The sequence below is a fragment of the Pseudophryne corroboree genome, chromosome 9 (assembly GCF_028390025.1).
Source record: "Pseudophryne corroboree isolate aPseCor3 chromosome 9, aPseCor3.hap2, whole genome shotgun sequence".
Lineage (NCBI taxonomy): Eukaryota > Metazoa > Chordata > Amphibia > Anura > Myobatrachidae > Pseudophryne > Pseudophryne corroboree.
In genome coordinates this window covers 51,432,925-51,453,107 of record NC_086452.1, presented here as the reverse complement: position 1 = coordinate 51,453,107, position 20,183 = coordinate 51,432,925, and the positions used below count along the sequence as shown (strand labels likewise).

The 20,183-nt window shown below is 45.8% G+C and overlaps 1 protein-coding gene across 1 annotated transcript in view; it reads right to left on the bottom strand.

The window, feature by feature from the left end:
- Nucleotides 1-384: 384 nt before the first annotated feature.
- LOC134958711 (mucin-19-like) overlaps nt 385-20,183 on the bottom strand; it is a 112,874-nt gene continuing 93,075 nt past the window's right edge. The window contains exons 8-13 of the mRNA XM_063941465.1: nt 16,983-18,758; nt 15,620-15,856; nt 14,057-14,284; nt 7,817-7,914; nt 3,601-3,638; nt 385-972 (exon numbers count right to left, since the gene is read on the bottom strand). Coding sequence (XP_063797535.1) covers nt 3,606-3,638; nt 7,817-7,914; nt 14,057-14,284; nt 15,620-15,856; nt 16,983-18,758 — 2,372 coding nt within the window. The 3' untranslated portion in view covers nt 385-972; nt 3,601-3,605. The remainder of the gene's footprint in view (nt 973-3,600; nt 3,639-7,816; nt 7,915-14,056; nt 14,285-15,619; nt 15,857-16,982; nt 18,759-20,183) is intronic.

The following is a 20,183-nucleotide window of genomic DNA, read 5'->3' as shown; positions in this document are numbered from 1 at the left end:
AACACCACCGCCACTTGGCCCTGGCCCTCACTCTGACCCTCTCTGCTGTACCGTGCTGCCCCTACACGGCCCAGTCCCCCCCCCCCCATCCAGTTTTGTTGTCCTGGTCACCCCTCCTCTGCTTCCATACTTACTCTGGGATCTGATCATCAACTTTCAAGTCTGTCCCATCTCCATCACTCGCAGTGGTTGCTGTCGGGGTGTGCAACCAGGCTTCCATGATGATGGGACAGCCTTACAAAATATATATATATATATATATATATATGTAATATATTCATTCCGCAGCATCAGCAGAAGAACCATTATTTCCATATCTTGATGCAAAGTACAAATACAGACACTATTTAATAGATTTTTCTCTTTATTATTGTAATCATCTACATCAACAGATATAATTATTGTTTCTACAGCTTAAACTAATAGCAATAAAGTAGTTTATATATAATACACAATGAAAAATACATATTTAGCTTGTATAAATTAACAAGATAGCGATTCTGATTCCGTAACATCCATAACATCCAATAATGGTTGAATTTATGAGCGGAGACAGATTCATGGATTATTCTAACACTGACTGATCATTGTAAAGAAAAACAAATACAAAAAAACTGCACAGAAAAAATGACTGTTCATTCTGGCCGGATACCAGTGACTAATTCCCTGTCACTGCCACATTGTCCTGGCGGTACTTTGCTTCTGCCGTCTCTCCTTCTCTTGCATTTTGTGCACCAACGGGACTATCTGGCACAGAGATTTATTCATCTGTATTTCTGCCTCCTTTGGCTGAATAACGCATCTAGATCTTGTTCTATGATCACAGGCTGCACACAGTACCAATGATCTAGTATTGGGCACCTGAGAGCCACACTGCGCTTAAATTAGGACCGGGTATACAAACTGAAATCTTGATTTGAATGACCTGTAATTTCTGAGCATCTGATTTCACCTGGAGGTCATCTGGATATTCTGTAAAGGAACAATATATATATCATTTAAATTATTATATTGAAAAACAATATCTTATCAAGCAGACAACATTGGGGTCGGGATCTACTAAAGGAAAAATGTGGTAAAACCTCTGTTTCTGGGGAGTTAATGGCATTTTCAAATGTACTAACCCCCAGCCGCACACATATCGATGGCGATACCCTATAGAAGCCTATGGGCTTTTTACCACATCCCGCCGCCTCAGCCGCCCCATGCCACCCCACGCTGCCCCCCCTCTCCTGCGTCCTTGCAGCCTCCTGGTGCACTCTATGATCCCCCAAACTCCACCTCCTCCTCCGCAGCACAGCCATTTCTCCTTCTGGCTGCAGGGGGGAGGAGTCCAGGGAGATGGACCAAACAGAGACCCCCTGCCAATCCTCTCGCAGGTATCGCAGGGGGCCTCTGTGATCGCATTGCGATGCTAATTTCATATATTAGCACATATGTGATTAGCATTGCTGCAATGATCGGCGTTGAGCGGCTATGTATGTTAGTACATCACGCCCTGGGCCTGATTCAGAAAGGGAACATCGCATTGGATCCCAGTTTATGACGTCAGTCAGAGTGCTGGGATCGCGGTTACAAGCAGGAGGTGTCTCCTCTACCGAGACGTCTCCTGCATGCCCCTCCTAGAGATCGTATGGAAATTCCATGCTGCTTGCATGCGGCATTGAATTTACGTCCAATCACGGAATCAGGCCAATTGTACAATTTTTCTGTAATCTCCACAATTTTTCTAAGTTTCAGAAATGACATGTCAATAATCACCATTTTGTGTATAAAGGTGTACTGACGCTAAACCTATATAATAGTCCTTTCCTTTCCTTTCCTTTCCTTTCCATGTTTGAACAAAGACTCACACTCTGCAGCAGTTTGATCATGAAACAGATAGTGACAGCGTACAATCCGGTATCTAAGTCCTCCATGCTGTCCCTTTTCAATTGACTCTTTAATGGCAAGTTTTTTTTAGTTTATTTTAGATGACTCATCTTGCAGTATACATGTATTTGCCATAAGCCTGTGCACAAGGAACATGAAACTGCAGGGGCACATGTTCACATGCTTAGCTACTCCCGCGATTTTGGAATAGCAATAATCCATATCTCCTAACTTTTATTAGATGAGATTCGGGATTCCATTGCATGGCAAAGCCACGCCTGCCACGGAAAGTGGGTGTGGCCTCAGTAAAAGGGGGCATGGCTTTGTGGCAATGCCGTGACCGCCTGCTATGCCTCCTGTTTTTGTCACAGTGGAGACATTGCCAGCACTCTGTGAGCTGCTGGCATGCCTCCAGTCCCTCTGTCACCTGGTAATAGACGCTGTGCGCATGCGCACAGCGTCTATTCACCGCTGCTCTACAGCAGAGTGGTGAGCGACAGCAGCCTCCCAACTGCCCCACCACCACCACGGGATACTGCGGCCTGCAGGTGGGACAGCGGTACAGTCCCAAAAAAAAGGGACTGTCCCGCGAAAATCGTGATAGTTGGGAGGGATGGTAATCCTTTTTAATCCCTCTCCCCTTACAAATTGTCTTTTTTTTAAGTCTGGTCTACAGATTTCAATGTATAGTACTCTATGGGCGCCAAAACATTTGTGCTTGACTCCAGTGCCAGGCCAGGACAGCACTGCGGTCTGTGCCTGCCCCGCCCCCCTGAACATATGAAGTCATGTCGAGGGGGCCATCCTCAGGATGATGCACACGGCTGTACAAGCTGCTGGCTGCATGCCTGGGTCATCCAAAGGACACTCTGGGCAGCTCTGCAACAGTGATGCTTGCCGCAAACCAGTGAGGTCATGGAGCAGCACCGCTTGCATACTCCTAGGCAGGGCTGTTTCTAGGCAATTTGGCTTCCAGTGCGAGATTTAAAAATGCGCCCCCCCCATTGGCATAACAAAAAAATGCGCCCCCCCCATAGATATAAAAAGTAAAAGGTATGCGCCACGACGCACCGCGTCATTCCGTGAAACTCCGCCCCCCGAGCTGGGTACTCAGGAGGAGGGAGGAGGGGGGATTTTAAAGTGTTCAAGAAGTGCCGCGGCGGGCGCCCCGTACAGTTGCACGGCTCGCCCGCCGCAAGAAACGGCACTGCTCCTAGATACAGCCCTGCTTGACTCGTAAGTTTATAACACTGTGCAGCCTACATGCTAATCTTTGATGGGATTGTATTGTGATGACCATTTGCACCAGAAATTGTTTGTGATGTACTGTGTAAACGTCCCTGCCCCAGTATATTTATTATAATGAAATGTTGACATATATACACTTTTTGTACAGTATGTAATTTACACTAGATGGACCAAGAGGTTCTTATCTGCTGCCAAATTTTATGTTTCTATTTTTAGTGGCAGATTTAACACTATCGTTACGAATAATAAATGGTGCTCCAGCCAATCAGCTCCTAACTGTCTTGTGTTTAAAAATGACAGTTAGGAGCTAATTGCCTGGAGCACCAGTTGTTATTTGTAACGAGTGATAATATTAATATCACTGGTAATTGTTACATCTTCCCCTTAGTTCTGCATGTGAGGACATGCCAGCAAATGTTACATTTATTCTGCACAACGTTACAGAAACATTGGCTAACACACTGCAGGTTCTCTACTCACCCAATCTATGAATTAAAAGAAAATCCAGTATATGCGCCCTGCAAAAGAAGAACAGGTGTAAGCCATCTGCAAGTCGCTACCTACGGCTATAAATGTATAACATTTCATTTTATCCTTAAAAGAGCTAAAGATTTTCTGTTAATGTAAATGCATATATACTGTATATATATATTTTTTTATTAGACAACTTGCATTTTAAGAATAAGGGTATATTTGCGGGTTTTAAGAAGTGGAGATGTAGGAACCAATCCAATTCTAGATATTATCTTCTAGAAGGTGCTAGATAAATGCAAAGTGGAGTCCGATTGGTTGCTATGGGCAACATCTCCTTTTCTATAAACCTGCACTTTAGAAAATATACCCCCTAGATCTGACTGATTCAAAGTAATTGATATTCGTCCAGCCATACACAATTGTTTTAGGAACCTCATATTGGGCTATATCAGATAAAATTGGCAAAGTGGATTTAGAAACAATGGGACTGATGCAGACTGTGTAATACGCCAGTTTGTATAGCACACGGGTCCCCAAACTCGGGGGTCTATTTACTAAGCCTTCGACAGAGGTAAAGTGGACGGAGGTAAAGTAGACCAGCCGATCAGCTCCTAACTGACATTTTTCAAACACAGCCTGTAACATGACAGTTGGGAGCTGATTGGCTGGTACTTTATCTTCATCCACTTTATCTCTGTCCAAGGCTTAGTAAATAGACCCCTCGGTCCCCAAAGAACCCTAACGGTTCACATTTTCCAGGTCACCTGGCAGGTGCACTGTGTATGAATTGGTGCCCAGAGAGGGGGGTACTAATTACCCAGGCCCAGGTGTGACAGAGGGGCCCAGGTCCTTTCCCCCTTACCTGTCGGCGCCAGCTGCAGCTCTTCTTCTCAGCCCAGCACACGCTGCTGTATGCTGGGCTGCAGTGTGCCCAGGGAGATGCTTAAAATACATTTTTTCTGTATTTTTTTCTAAGGGTACATCGCCACGCCTCCTGGGATTAGGCCACACCCCCTGAAAAGTTCCTGGGCCCAGACAGGCCCTCTACTGCCCTGGACATGCCCCCAAAGAGGTGTAGTCACGACCCCAACATGCTATGGCCACACCCCTTCCGGGGGGAGGGGGACCCAGGAAGTTGCAGTACTGGGGCCCAGGATATCTCTTGGCAGCCTGCGTGTATGACCAACTGTCACATTTTAAAAATCCACAGGTGACGTGGAAATTGTGAACCATTATGGGTCCTTGAGGACAGAATTTGTGAACCACTGGTGTAGCATAACTTGCATGAACTCCCAATGCGCTGCCCAGGAAACAGATGCACATATGCAGACAGAGCGCAGTAATTGTGGGCCTGATTCTGAGTCTCACAGATCTCTTAGATGTTCTTGCATGGAACATCCATGAGTTGTGGGAGTGTTCTGTGGTGTTTTATAAAAGCTCCATGGGATTCATACGTAACAGTGATGTGAGGCCTATTCCTGACAGATCGTTTCTAACTAGCTTGGGGCTGGTGCTGATGATGCGGAAGCCATGGTAAATTGAATTTGGGTGCCGATCATTATGGAGACCCTAATTAGGTAGACAGTAAAGTGGTCAGCACAAAAAAGGATGACACTTTTTTTTTGGTGTCGTTTTCGCCGTCAAAGCACAGGGAACCCAAATTAGTGTACTGCGTCCCCATGCAGCTGCAGGCTATTCCCAGTTGTAGTTCACAGGGATGGTAAAAAAACACTTAAAAAGTTGTGTCGGCCATATGTGTGTCGACCATTATCATATTGACCATTTGACACTGCCAACCTTCTGTACCTGTTGACTATAAGCACCGCCAACCTTGTATAAGTCGACCTTATGACCATGTTGAACTAATACATGTCGACCATTAGTGGTCAACCTATTGACTGTCGACCTTTAGTCAGCATACCGAAGTCATTGGGGGGCACAGACCCCCGCATTAGCCCATACAGATACAGATTTCTCCTCATATATCATTGCCTCAGTCACACCAAACAGCCCCTCTTGGTGCACAAAGTCCCGTGGGATTCTGCTAGCGTCGGGCATATTTTTTGCCCAAAAATGCACCTTAGACATAATGTGATGCAACTAGGACGCACAAGGAGACTCTACTGATTAATTTGATATGCGGCATTTGTATATCTATGTGCGACTGAGTCTCTGGGGTAAATTTACAAAGGGACGATTTGCGTTTCTGGTGTTTTTAAGGGGATTTTCAAAATTTACTAGAGGCAAAACCGACTCTAAATTCCCACAAAATCACCAGAAAATACAGTAGACTTCACACTGGAATAGAACCTCAAATAGACCAGCGGTACTTTCCACACAAACACTCATTTACTAAGAGTCGGGTTCAAAATGGCAGCAAAATTGTGCGATGAATAGAAACATAAGAAACAGATCTATTTGATTATAACAGGGGAGACACCCATGCGGGGCAATGTGGCTGTCCAAATCATGGCATTTAAAGGCACAGCAATGCTTTTACATATCCGAGAATATGCAATTTACCACTTGAATGAAGGTGTTTGTGGGAAATACAGTGCATGTGACCTGTTTTGGCCAATAGAGATGCTTTAGCATAATTTGGTCCATTTTTGACATTATTTTGGGGTGAATTAAGCTTCTATTGAGGATGATTCAAACACAAATAGAACTTCAAATAGAACTTATCGAATTCTCAACAGAACCCAAAAAACGACTATTAGTAAATGTTCTATTTTCACTAGAAACACTGGGGTCCATTTTGTGGGGATGTTAGGTGATTTTGGTCCATTTTACAGTAGACTCAAAATTGACCCTTAGTAAATTTACCCCTCTCAGTCTGTATACCAAGTGCCACAACGTAGCGCCCGCAGCTTTTGCCCAATACAAGCTCTGTTATGCTTTGTATAAAGACTTAGGGGGTCTATTCATGAAGCAGTGTAAAGTGTGGAGAAGTGAGCCAGTGGAGAAGTTGCCCATGGCAACCAATCAGTGTTGACATAACATTTGTAAAATGCATTCTATGAAATTATACGTAGCAGCTGATTGGTTGTCATGGGCAACTTCTTCACTGGCTTACTTCTCCACACTTTTCACTTCTTCATGAATAGACTCCCTAGGGATCTATTCATGAAGCAGTGAAAAGTGTGGAGAAGTGAGCCAGTGGAGAAGTTGCCTATGGCAACCAAGCAGCATTGAAGTAACATTTTCAATTTGCATACTGTACAATTGTATGGAGCAGCTGATTGGTTGCAATGGGCAACTTCTCCACAGGCTCACTTCTCCACTCTTTTCAGTGCGTCATGATTAAGCCCAGTCACACACAGATATACACGTATCTCCTTGTGCATCCTTGTCACATTACATTGCATTTTTGGCAACAAAAAGACGCCTGATGCTATCGGAATTGCACTGGACCTGTCAGCTCCCTCATGCCAGGCATATTCTGTCCACTAGGTGGTGTATTGAGGCTAGATGCATGAGGACACGTCTAATGGGCCCTACACACTTTCCGAAATGCCGCCGAGCTGCCCGGTGGCGGATATGGCCGACGGGCGACCCGGCGGCGGGGGGGTGTTGGGGTTGGGGTAGTGACGGGGAGAGTGAAGTTTCTTCACTCCCCCCCGTCACCCGGCTCCATAGCAGTGCAGGCAAATATGGATGAGATCGTCCATATTGGCCTGCACGCACAAGCGACGGGGCACCAGCGATGAACGAGCGCGGGGCCGCACGTCGTTCATCGCTGGTGCCTCCACACTGAAAGATATGAATGGTATCTCATTCATTAATGAACGAGATCGTTCATATCTTTCAGTATTATTGCCCAGTGTGTAGGGCTTATTACTCTATAGTATAGTATTAGCAGAGGATAGTGAATCTGGCTTCTGCAGCTACAGCCACTTTGCGAGTGACTCAGAATCATCCCCATATGTAGAATGTCACAATCAGAGGAACATATGACTGTTTTGCGACCATCTCCCGCTCACAATCCCGACCTACAGGGACTATTCCCAGTCGAGGGTGTCCACGACCCACCGAGCCCGCGGTGTGGTGAGTGCTGACGGCGATCTCCTGAATACACACCCATGCATACACCCTAATACATACATTTAATTATTCACTGGATATTAGAATTCTAATCTGGAATGGTAATAACAAAATACAGATATATTAAGTAATATATTATACCTGAGTTAAGTAAATGAGAATATGGGAAGTTACTTACTACACAGATGACCATGGCAAACAGGACGATTCCTGCAACGATTAACCCGATTATCACCCTGACATAGACGGGCATCGTGCTATCGTCTGCAGTTTCACCTGTACAAGAGTAAACACACGGAAGATGGTAAAATACCTTCATGTTCTTTCTAACACTCTGTCCCCCATTTCCGTCATCGTCTTTAGCGCCTGATTCAGCATGGATCGCAACAGCAAAATCTTTCTCTAATGGGCAAAACCATGGCCCTCATTCCGAGTTGTTCGCTCGGTATTTTTCATCGCATCGCAGTGAGAATTCTCTTAGTGCGCATGCGTAATGTTCGCACTGCGCATGCGCCAAGTAACTTTACTATGAAGAAAGTAATTTTACTCACGGCTTTTTCATCGCTCCGGCGATCGCATTGTGATTGACAGGAAATGGGTGTTACTGGGCGGATGTATGGCGTTTTATGGGCGTGTGGCTGAAAACGCTACCGTTTCCGGAAAAAACGCAGGCGTGTCTGGAGAAACGGTGGGAGTGCTTGGCCGAACGCTGGGTGTGTTTCTGACGTCAGCCGGGACCGAAAAGCACTGAACTGATCGCACAGGCAGAGTAAGTCTGGAGTTACTCAGAAACTGCTAACTCGTTTTTGATCGCAAAAATGCGCATACATCGGTCGCACATTTAAGAAGTTTAGATTCACTCCCAGTAGGCGGCGGCTTAGCGTGTGTAACTCTGCTGAAATCGCCTTGCGAGCGAACAACTCGGAATGAGGGCCCATGTGCACTGCTGGGGGGGAGGGGGGCAGATGTAACATGTGCAGAGCGAGTTAGATTTGGGTGGGTTATTTTGTTTCTGTGCAGGGTGAATACTGGCTGCTTTATTTTACACTGCATTTTAGATTTCAGATTGAACACACCCCACCCAAATCTAACTCTCTCTGCACATGTTAAGGTCCATACACACTTAACGATAAAATGAGCGACGTCGCTCATTTTCCCCCTCCTTGAGCGACGTCGCTCATTTTATCGTCAAGTGTGTATGCCGCCAGCGACGACCGATGCCCGGCCCCGCGGGTCGGCAACGATCGTCGCTGTCGGTAGGGCATGCATGAAGGATGTGGACTGTCGTCCACGACCTTCATGCAGGGCTGGCGGGGAAGTGACGTCACTGAGCGATATGAGCGGTCATATCACTCAGTGCGTACAGGCGGCCGCCGACCGGCACGCCCGGGAGGGGGAAACGTTAGACGATGTCGCTCACAGAGCGACATCGTCTAATGTGTATGGGCCTTTACATCTGCCCCCCCTGCAGTGCACATGGTTTTGTCCATTCGAGAAAGAAATTGCTTTTGCGATCCATGCTGAACCAGGCCCTTGATACACGTCTTAAATAACCTGTTTTGATACAAAGTCTTTACTGATTGTATACAGCTTACAGAGATATAAAACATTTTCTATATTTTTTTTGTAAATTTCCTGTTATAATGAAAATCTAATCAACATAATAAAGTGTAAAAAGCTACTGCCACTTATCAATGTTATCATAAGAATGATCAGCAATACGTGGCCCATATGTTGTTACAAAACTGATGAAGGGGATATGTTACCTATGAGGCGATTGGTATACGATGTCGGTGATATGAGGCGATTGGTATACGATGTCGGTGATATGAGGCGATTGGTATACGATGTCGGTGAACGGGATCCCGGTGGTCACATTACCGATGCCTACATCCCAATGGTTACGAGCCCAACAGGTGTAAAGTAAGTATTCTACCTCCCCTCTACCCCCTTAATGCTCCCTTACCGCAGCCTAACCCTAACCTCCCCTCTTAGTGCCTAACCCTCTCAGCAATACTTACCTTCAGGGTCCCGGCTGTTGGTATTCTGGCGTTGGGAACCCTACAGCTGCTATTTTGAATGCTTACCACTACAAAGGTGATGGGAGGATGTGTTACTACAGAGGTGATGGGGGAATGTGTCACTACAGAGGTGATGGGAGGATGTGTTACTACAGAGGTGATGGAGGATGTGTTACTACAGAGGTGATGGGAGGATGTGTTACTACAGAGGTGATGGGAGGATGTGTTACTACAGAGGTGATGGGGGAATGTGTCACTACAGAGGTGATGGGAGGATGTGTTACTACAGAGGTGATGGGAGGATGTGTTACTACAGAGGTGATGGGAGGATGTGTTACTACAGAGGTGATGGGGAATGTGTAACTACAGAGGTGATGGGAGGATGTGTTACTACAGAGGTGCTGGAGGATGTGTTACTACAGAGGTGATGGGAGGATGTGTTACTACAGAGGTGATGGAGGATGTGTTACTACAGAGGTGATGGGAGGATGTGTTACTACAGAGGTGATGGAGGAATGTGTCACTACAGAGGTGATGGGAGGATGTGTTACTACAGAGGTGATGGGGGATGTGTTACTACAGAGGTGATGGGGGAATGTGTCACTACAGAGGTGATGGGGGATGTGTTACTACAGAGGTGATGGGGGAATGTGTTACTGCAGAGGTGATGGAGGATGTGTTACTACAGAGGTGATGGGAGGAATGTGTCACTACAGAGGTGATGGGAGGATGTGTTACTACAGAGGTGATGGGAGGATGTGTTACTACAGAGGTGATGGGGGAATGTGTCACTACTGAGGTGATGGGAGGATGTGTTACTACAGAGGTGATGGGGGAATGTGTCACTACAGAGGTGATGGGAGGATGTGTTACTACAGAGGTGATGGGAGGATGTGTTACTACAGAGGTGATGGGGGAATGTGTCACTACTGAGGTGATGGGAGGTTGTGTTACTACAGAGGTGATGGGGGAATGTGTCACTACAGAGGTGATGGGGAATGTGTTACTACAGACAGAGCCGGCGCCACCACTAGGCAGCTTTAGGTAGCTGCCTATGGGCGGTGGCCACTGGAGGGCGGCAGGTCACTCTTACTCTTGCTCAGCTCCTCCTCTTCTTTAAGAGGAGGAATATTTCGAGCGTTACCGGAGACGCGGAGAGGAGCAGAAGAACTGTAGGTACCACTAGCTGGCAGCACGCCCCGTATGCAGTGTGTGTCCTTGTGGTGCTGGAATATGTCGGCGCGGAGAGGAGCAGAAGAAATGTAACAATAGCCGGCAGCATGCTGCTTACTCTATGTGCATAGAGTATTAGAGCCGCTGCCGATGGGTTACACTCACACTGACACCACTGGTGGGCGGCTGATAACAGATGGGCGGCCGCGGCATCCCTGCAGCGCAGTCAGTGTGAGTGTAACCCATCGGCAGCGGCTCTAATACTCTATGCACATAGAGTAAGCAGCATGCTGCCGGCTATTGTTACATTTCTTCTGCTCGTCTCCGCGCCGACATATTCCCGCACCACAAGGGGATACACTGCATTCGGGGCGTGCTGCATGGATGATTATGTTGTACTAAGTGAGGGACTGGTGCTACACTGCGGAGTAGACTGCGGGCGGCTCCCCTGCTGCTGTTCCCTGTCTTCTGCAGCCTGCAATGTAGTGGCCTCAGATTGGTCCCTAATATACATTTTTATGGGCAAAAGTCTTTGCTTTACTGGGACTCCTTGTCAGTGCTCCATTCCTCTACTGGTGTGTATGTATATATATATATATATATATATATATATGTATTTTATATATATATATTATATATATACTGCATGGCATTGAATGTATAAATCTTCAGTTCTTCTGCACTCAGGAGTAATGTATCCTACGTTGTCCAGACACATTGTAGCCTGTCTGGGGGTCCCCGCAAAATGTCACACATGGTGGCTTTTTAAAATATAATTTTTAAAGGCTGTGTGGGTTTTTTTTGGGGGAAGGGGAGGTGCAAAGGGGGCGGCGGGGGGAGGGGGGTGTTGCAGCAGGCATATGTTTTGCCTAGGGTGCCGAAAAACCTTGCACCGGCCCTGACTACAGAGGTGATGGGGGAATGTGTTACTACAGAGGTGATGGAGGATGTGTTACTACAGAGGTGATGGGGAATGTGTTACTACAGAGGTGACGGGGGAATGTGTTACTACAGAGGTGATGGGGAATGTGTTACTACAGAGGTGATGGGGAATGTGTTACTACAGAGGTGATGGGGGAATGTGTTACTACAGAGGTGACGGGGAAATGTGTTACTACAGAGGTGATGGGGAATATGTTACTACAGAGGTGATGGAGGATGTGTTACTACAGAGGTGATGGAGGATGTGTTACTACAGAGGTGATGGGGGATGTGTTACTACAGAGGTGATGGAGGATGTGTTACTACAGAGGTGATGGGTGAATGTGTTACTACAGAGGTGATGGGGGAATGTGTTACTAGAAAGGTGATGGGGGAATGTGTTACTGCAGAGGTGATGGGGGAATGTGTTACTGCAGAGGTGATGGGGAATCTGTTACTACAGAGGTGACGGGGGAATGTGTTACTACAGAGGTGATGGGGGAATGTGTTACTGCAGAGGTGATGGAGAATCTGTTACTACAGAGGTGACGGGGGAATGTGTTACTACAGAGGTGATGGAGGATGTGTTACTACAGAGGTGACGGGGGAATGTGTTACTACAGAGGTGATGGGGAATGTGTTACTACAGAGGTGATGGGGGAATGTGTTACTAGTAGGTGACGGGGAAATGTGTTACTACAGAGGTGATGGGGAATGTGTTACTACAGAGGTGATGGAGGATGTGTTACTACAGAGGTGATGGAGGATGTGTTACTACAGAGGTGATGGGTGAATGTGTTACTACAGAGGTGATGGGGGAATGTGTTACTACAGAGGTGATGGGGGAATGTGTTACTACAGAGGTGATGGGGGAATGTATTACTACAGAGGTGATGGGGGCATGTGTTACTACAGAGGTGATGGGGGAATGTGTTACTACAGAGGTGATGGGGGGGATGTGTTACTACAGAGGTGATGGGGGATGTGTTACTACAGAGGTGATGGGGGATGTTTTACTACAGAGGTGATGGGGGGATGTGTTACTACAGAGGTGATGGGGGAATGTGTTACTACAGAGGTGATGGAGGATGTGTTACTACAGAGGTGATGGAGGATGTGTTACTACAGAGGTGATGGGTGAATGTGTTACTACAGAGGTGATGGGGGAATGTGTTACTACAGAGGTGATGGGGGAATGTATTACTACAGAGGTGATGGGGGCATGTGTTACTACAGAGGTGATGGGGGAATGTGTTACTACAGAGGTGATGGGGGGGATGTGTTACTACAGAGGTGATGGGGGATGTGTTACTACAGAGGTGATGGGGAATGTGTTACTACAGAGGTGATGGGGGGGATGTGTTACTACAGAGGTGATGGGGGGGATGTGTTACTACAGAGGTGGTGGGGGGGATGTGTTACTACAAAGATGATGGGGAATGTGTTACTAGAAAGGTGATGGGGGAATGTGTTACTGCAGAGGTGATGGGGGAATGTGTTACTGCAGAGGTGATAAAGGAATTTGTTACTACAGATGTGATAAAGGAATGTGTTAATAGAGAGATAAAGTTGTGGATTTGTTACTAAAGAGGTTTAAGGGGGTAGTGGGTCTGTAAGCATTTATACTGTATCTAGATGTCTTTGTGTATCTCTAGATTAAATGTGTGATTTAACTAAGCCTCTACCAGACCTGGACATGAATTCTAAGAGAAGAAATAAAGGTGGTCATTCCGAGTTGTTCGCTCGCTAGCTGCTTTTAGCAGCATTGCAAACGCTAGGCCGCCACCCCCTGGGAGTGTATCTTAGCTTAGCAGAATAGCGAACGAAAGATTAGCAGAACTGCTACTAAATAATTCCTTGCAGTTTCTGAGTAGCTCCAGACCTACTCCTAGATTGCGATCACCTCAGTCCGTTTAGTTCCTGGTTTGATGTCACAAACACGCCCTGCGTTCGGCCAGCCACTCCCCCGTTTCTCCAGCCACTCCTGCGTCTTTACCTGGAACGCCTGCATTTTTTAGCACACTCCCTGAAAACGTCCAGTTTCCGCCCAGAAACACCCATTTCCTGTCTATCACACTACGATCACTCGAGCGAAGAAAAAACGTCGCTCGAGCTTCTGCATATCTCCAAAGTTTTGTGTTAAATTACTGAACGCATGCATGCTGCGTACCATGCGCATGCGCATTTTCCACCTAATCGCTCCGTTGTGAAAAACGGCAATGAGCGAACAACTCGGAATGACCACCAAAGTGCTGTATGACTGAGCTGCAGAATGGTGTAACATGCTGGAGTTCTCGGCTTACCAGAATGTGAGTTTGGTAGTGCAGTTTCGGCCACAATACCAGTTGTAGTTTCTGAACTTGCTGTCGCAGCTTTTCCTGAGTTTGTTGGAGAAGTACTTATCAGTTTGGTTGTCCCTGTTACACTTGAATCAGCTGTAGAAACTCCAGTTGCAGAAGATCCTGTGTTTCCCCCAGCTGCAGAACCATCAGACACACTGGTTGGTTCAGATACTGAGCTGGCTGTGGAACCTGTGTTTATAAACCGGGATAGTAATAGTTGGTAGCTGTTTATTCTTACCGGTATATCTTATATCTACAAAGTAATCACATAATTATTTACTGATCATGCTTATCTTTACTTGTAATAAAAGAGTAAAAATGCAAAAGATATCTATTCAGATGTAGTATGACTAGTTACCATTCAGAATGTCGACAGGTTCTGAATGTTGACATGGATGTTTTGTCTTTCACCAATGTGTCGACATACACTTAGGTTGACATGGTTATATTGACACATTCAGAGTGGCGACATTTAATGTCGACATATTCTTTTATTTATTATTTTATCGTAACCCTAAACCTAATTCAAACCCCAACAATAAAAAGCAGCAAAAAAAGCCCCATATGTTGACATTCTAAATGTGTCGACAGTTTAACCATGTTGACCCAAGTGTATGTTGACATGTTGGTTGTCAATCTAAGATTCATCGACATTCTGTCACCGACATTCAGAAACTGCAATATATACATCTACTTTCACAAAAATGTGTCTGTGTTAACATTTTCCATGCCCCAAATGTACATCTAAATGTGGGTACACAAATATGGCTCTCTGTATTCAAAAAATGTTTATTTTGGAACTCTGGGAACTATTCCTGGCCTTACAAGACTCTGAGAGGCATGCAGTTATAATGCCAGCTGTCAGGATTCCGCCATTCAGGAGCCTGACGCCAGAATCCCAACAGCCAACATCCCCCCATAATTCCCACCAGGGCTGCCAAGAGAAATACTGGGCCCCGGTACAGCAACTTCCTGGAAGGGGTGTGACCACAACATGCAGAGGGCATGGCCACTCCTCTTTGGGGGCGTGTCTAGCACATCAGAAGCACCCACTCACAGGAGCATCTCATGCCTCCCATCCAGTGCAGTAGAGAGCATGGGTGGGCCCAGGTACTTTTCAGGGGGCATGGCCTAATCAAAGGAAGCGTGGTCCTGGGCTCCCACTGGGCCCCTCTATCAGACCTGGTCCCAGGTAATTTGTAACCCCTCCCCCCCTTTCTCGGCGCCACTGATTCCCACTCAGTTAATGGGTCCACACCACTAACTGAGTGGGAATAGACCCTGTAGCGAGCATAGATTGCCACCAAGCCCAAAGCGTGGTTAGCGCAGCCAGCATGCAAGGGCACTTGCTGCAGGTATACCGGTAGATGGGATGTCGCTGTCTGTATACTGACAGCTGGCATCCTGTCAGCCGGTATATCATAGCCATTCCCTCTGAGATGGATACAGCAAAAAATGATGTTAGGGGAGATGAGGTTCTAATTGTTTGAGGTGGTCGTAGTTTTCTGGTCTCCATTATCTTACCAGTATCAGACATTGGCTTAGTTATTGTTGATCCTGTCCCTGTAGAATCGCCTGTTATTTCCGAGTTAGGTTTTGTTGTCCCAGTCCCTGTCCCTGTTACACTTGGTCCAGTTGTAGAAGTCCCAGTTGCAGAAGATCCTGTGTTTCCTCCAACTGTTGAAGCTTCAGATACGTTGGTTTGCCCAGATTTAGAGCTGGCTGTGGAACCAGTGTTTATTGCAGCAGTATTTGGTGTTCCTGAAATAGAACCAGGGATATTAATAGTTGGTAGATGTTAGTTCTGATCTCAGCAAAGTAATCACAGAATTATATATTCATTTCTTTATTTATTAATTAACCATCTTACATTTATCTTTTTTTTTTAAAATGAAAATGCAAAAAAGTGAAATAAGAGTCTACTATCAAAAATTTGTCTGAGAGTCATTTACCACCCACCAACTGTGCATTTAAATGTGGGGATACAAATAAGGTTTTCTATCTTCAAAAGCTATTTATTTTTAGAACTCTCAGAACTTTCCTGGCCTTATGGAGCACTGATGTGGATACAGCAACAACCGGTGTTAGGAGAGATGATGTACTGAACGTTTGAGATGGTCATGGCCAAATTAAGGGCCACATGAGCCTGAGGCTGAAAAATGTTCAAGGGCCTATACCAGAGGTTCCCAAACTGTGTGCCGTGGCTCCCTGGGGTGCCTCGGGACACTTGCAGGGGTGCCCTGGGTTGGTGGTCCAGGACCAATTCAAATTATTCATGGTCAATAAAATAGGCAAAACCAGTGCTGGTGGCTGCCAGTCATAAAATATGTGGCCAAACAGAAGCAAATATTGTCCCTCACCACACAACTGACCCTAATGATGACATATAAACGCGATCTACTCAATGTAATATGTCTTTCTAAATTTCTCAATAAGAAATTTTTGGCCTAGGGGTGCCGTAAAAAAAATTCTGATATTCTAGGGCGCCGTGATTCAAGAAAGTTTGGAAACCACTGGTCTATACAGAGAAAGGGAGGAGGTGTGAACTGTGCTGTGTGGGTGTGTACACTCCCAGCACTACCTCCTCCAATGTCTCCCTAAATACAAATAGAAATATTTCATAATTTTCTAAAACAAACAAATCAGAAATACAATTTTACTATAGTTAGACAGCTGATCATTATCATGTTGCCATCATGATGGGACTATTTGTATGTGGAGGCCTGGAGCTGTAGCTCAATCCACTCCATTGTTAATCTGGCACTGAGATGGCTGTAATTTCTGGACTCTGTTGATTTACCAGTATCAGACATTAGTTTAGTAATTGACGATCCTATCCCTGTAGAAATTGCTATTATTTCCGAATTAGGTTTTGGCGTCCCTGTACCTGTTCTTGTTACACTTGATCCACTTGTAGAAGTCCCAGTTGCAGAAGATCCTGTGTTTCCTCCAGCTGAAGTAGCTTCAGATAGACTGGTTACTCCAGATTTAGAGCTGGCTGTGGAACCTGTGTTGATTGCACCAGTATTTGGTGTTTCTGATCCTGTCCCTGTAGAAACTGCTGTTATTTCAGAGTTTGGTTCTGTTGTCCCTGTGCCTGTTACACTTGGTCCCCTTGTAGAAGCTCCAGTTGCAGAAGAGCCTGTGTTTCCTCCAGCTGAAGTAGCTTCAGATAGACTGGTCGGTCCAGATTTAGAGCTGGCTGTGGAACCTGTGTTTATTGCAGCAGTGTTTGCTGTTTCTGATCCTGTCCCTGTAGAAACTGCTGTTATTTCAGAGTTAGGTTTGGTTGTCCCTGTCCCTGTTACCCTTGGTCCACTTGTAGAAGCCCCAGTTGGGGGAGATCCTGTATTTCCCCCAGCCGAAGGAGCTTCAGATAGGTTGGTTGGTCCAGATTTAGAGCTGGCTGTGGAACCTGTGTTTATTGCACCATTATTTGGTGTTTCTGATCCTGTTCCTGTAGAAACTGCTGTTATTTCAGAGTTAGGTTTGGTTGTCCCTGTGCCTGTGACACTTGGTCCACTTGTAGAAGTCAGAGTTGCAGAAGATCCTGTGTTCATCCCAGCTGAAGGAGCAGTGTTTGCTGTTTCTGATCCTGTCCCTGTAGAAACTGCTGTTATATCAGAGTTAGGTTTGGTTGTCCCTGTCCCTGTGACACTTGGTCCACTTGTAGAAGCCCCAGTTGGGGGAGATCCTGTATTTCCCCCAGCCGAAGGAGCTTCAGATAGGTTGGTTGATCCAGATTTAGAGCTGGCTGTGGAACCTGTGTTTATTGCAGCAGTATTCAGTGTTTCTGATCCGGTCCCTGTAGAAACTGCTGTTATTTCAGAGTCAGGTGTGGTTGTCCCTGTCCCTGTGACACTTGGTCCTGTTATAGAAGCCCCAGTTGCAGAAGATCCTGTATTTCCTCCAGCTGAATGAGCTTCAGATTGGCTGGTTGGTCCAGATTTAGAGCCGGCTGTGGAACCTGTGTTTAATGCAGCAGTATTCAGTGTTTCTGATCCTGTCCCTGTAGAAACTGCTGTTATTTCAGAGTTAGGTTTTGTTGTCCCAGTTCCTGTCCCTGTTACACTTGGTCCACTTGTAGAAGACCCAGTTGCAGAAGATCCTGTGTTCATCCCAGCCGAAGGAGCTTCAGATAGGCCGGTTGGTCCAGATTTAGAGCTGGCTGTGGAACCTGTGTTTATTGCAGCAGTATTCAGTGTTTCTGATCCGGTCCCTGTAGAAACTGCTGTTATTTCTGAGTTAGGCTTAGTTGTCCCCGTCCCTGTGACACTTGGTCCTGTTATAGAAGCCCCAGTTGCAGAAGATCCTGTATTTCCTCCAGCTGAAGGAGCTTCAGATAGGTTGGTTGGTCCAGATTTAGAGCTGGCTGTGGAACCTGTGTTTATTCCACCAGTAGTTGGTGTCTCTGATCCTGTCCCTGTAGAAACTGCTGTTATTTCAGAGTTAGGTTTGGTTGTCCCCGTCCCTGTTATACTTGGTCCTGTTACAGAAGCTGCAGTTTTGGAAGAGCCTGTGTTTTCTCCAGCTGAAGGACCATCAGATACACTGGTTGGTCCAGATTTAGAGCTGGCTGTGGAACCTGTGTTTATTGCAGCAGTAGTTGGTGTTTCTGAAATACAAATTGGGTTAATAACAGGTAGTTGCTTGTGTCTTAAATCTGCAAAATAATCACATAATTCTAAATGTATTGACATCTCTTTATCTTTTCTTGTTCTAATGAAAATAGAAATAATTTTCTGCTCTCACATTATGGGCCTGATTGTGAGTCGTACGCAGTTGCATCAGTGTTTGCTTCTTTTGCCTCAGTCATGTCTGTGACTTTATGCTAATGCCACTACAAAGTCTTACCCTGGTGTACAAGATTGCATCCCATTGTGCAAGTGTGGTACCCAGAATACATTTATAGCAGACATCAAAGTGTGTTGGATTGTCACAAGTCTGATGTTATTGGGTTGGGTGTGTTGACAGGAATCCACCCTTGCTCCGGCTTCTTCCCTCCCTCACACCACAGCAGAGAGGCAAGGAAACCTTACCCTTTCCCAGACAGACAAATTAGCAGACAGAACAATTACAAAAGGATTTTTACATTTATTTCATTTTCTAGAGACCCTTAATAAAGGCTTGAATGGGTCACTTCAATGGCACAAATTTCTTAAATCATATCAAATACAGGATTCACTAATGCTTACTTAATGGTTCACAAATGTTTCTACATAACAGTTCAAAATCATATCTACTTAGCATGGAACTATAAAGTGACATAGATTCCTATACACTCAAAATATGGTTTGGGTGAATGAACGATTCCTCACACTAGATAGCAAAGTCCAGGACACAATATAATGTAAGAGAACTAATAAAGTAGCTTCATGACTTTCAAATCAATCCGGGTTGTTTTGGGTATCATCGTGTGCACAGCTGGGGTCCTTACCTGGATGTCTGCATACAATAAGATCTGTATTTAAATGGTAGCGTTGCAGCACTGTTATACATATTAGGAACAACGTCTAGAACACACAATAAGGCTGGTGAGTTTATAAAAGATATGGTACTCTCTCACCAAATCAGTGGCTTACCCTTCTGTTCAGTCAGTCTGGGATGACTGGACCTTTCCTGTCCGCTGGAATGCTTGCTCTGGCTGTGGCACCACAAGTCTCAGCAATCTCTTTAATGCAGTTTGTCTGTCTGGGCACTGTCTATCACATGCAGCTCATCTCCCTAACTTGTTTCTTATTTCATGCTTCCACACTTTGGATATCCTTCTCTAGCTAAGTGTTGCTTACCTGCATGCAACTGCTTGCACATACAGTATCTCCATCATGAGTTCTTCCTTCTTGTTCCTCTCTGCCTTCAGCCACATCCTCCCCCGACTCTGCGAGGTCTCCTCCCATGGTTTCATACTTACCCATACTTGCCTACCCTCCCGGAATGGCCGGGAGGCTCCCGAAAAACGGGTGACCCTCCCGGCCCCCGGAAGAGCTGGCAAGTCTCCCGATTTACGAGGGTCACCCCCTGCCCGCCGCCCACTTAACGAGTAAAGTGGGCGGTCCGGGCAGGCGATGACGCGATTCTTGTTGAATCG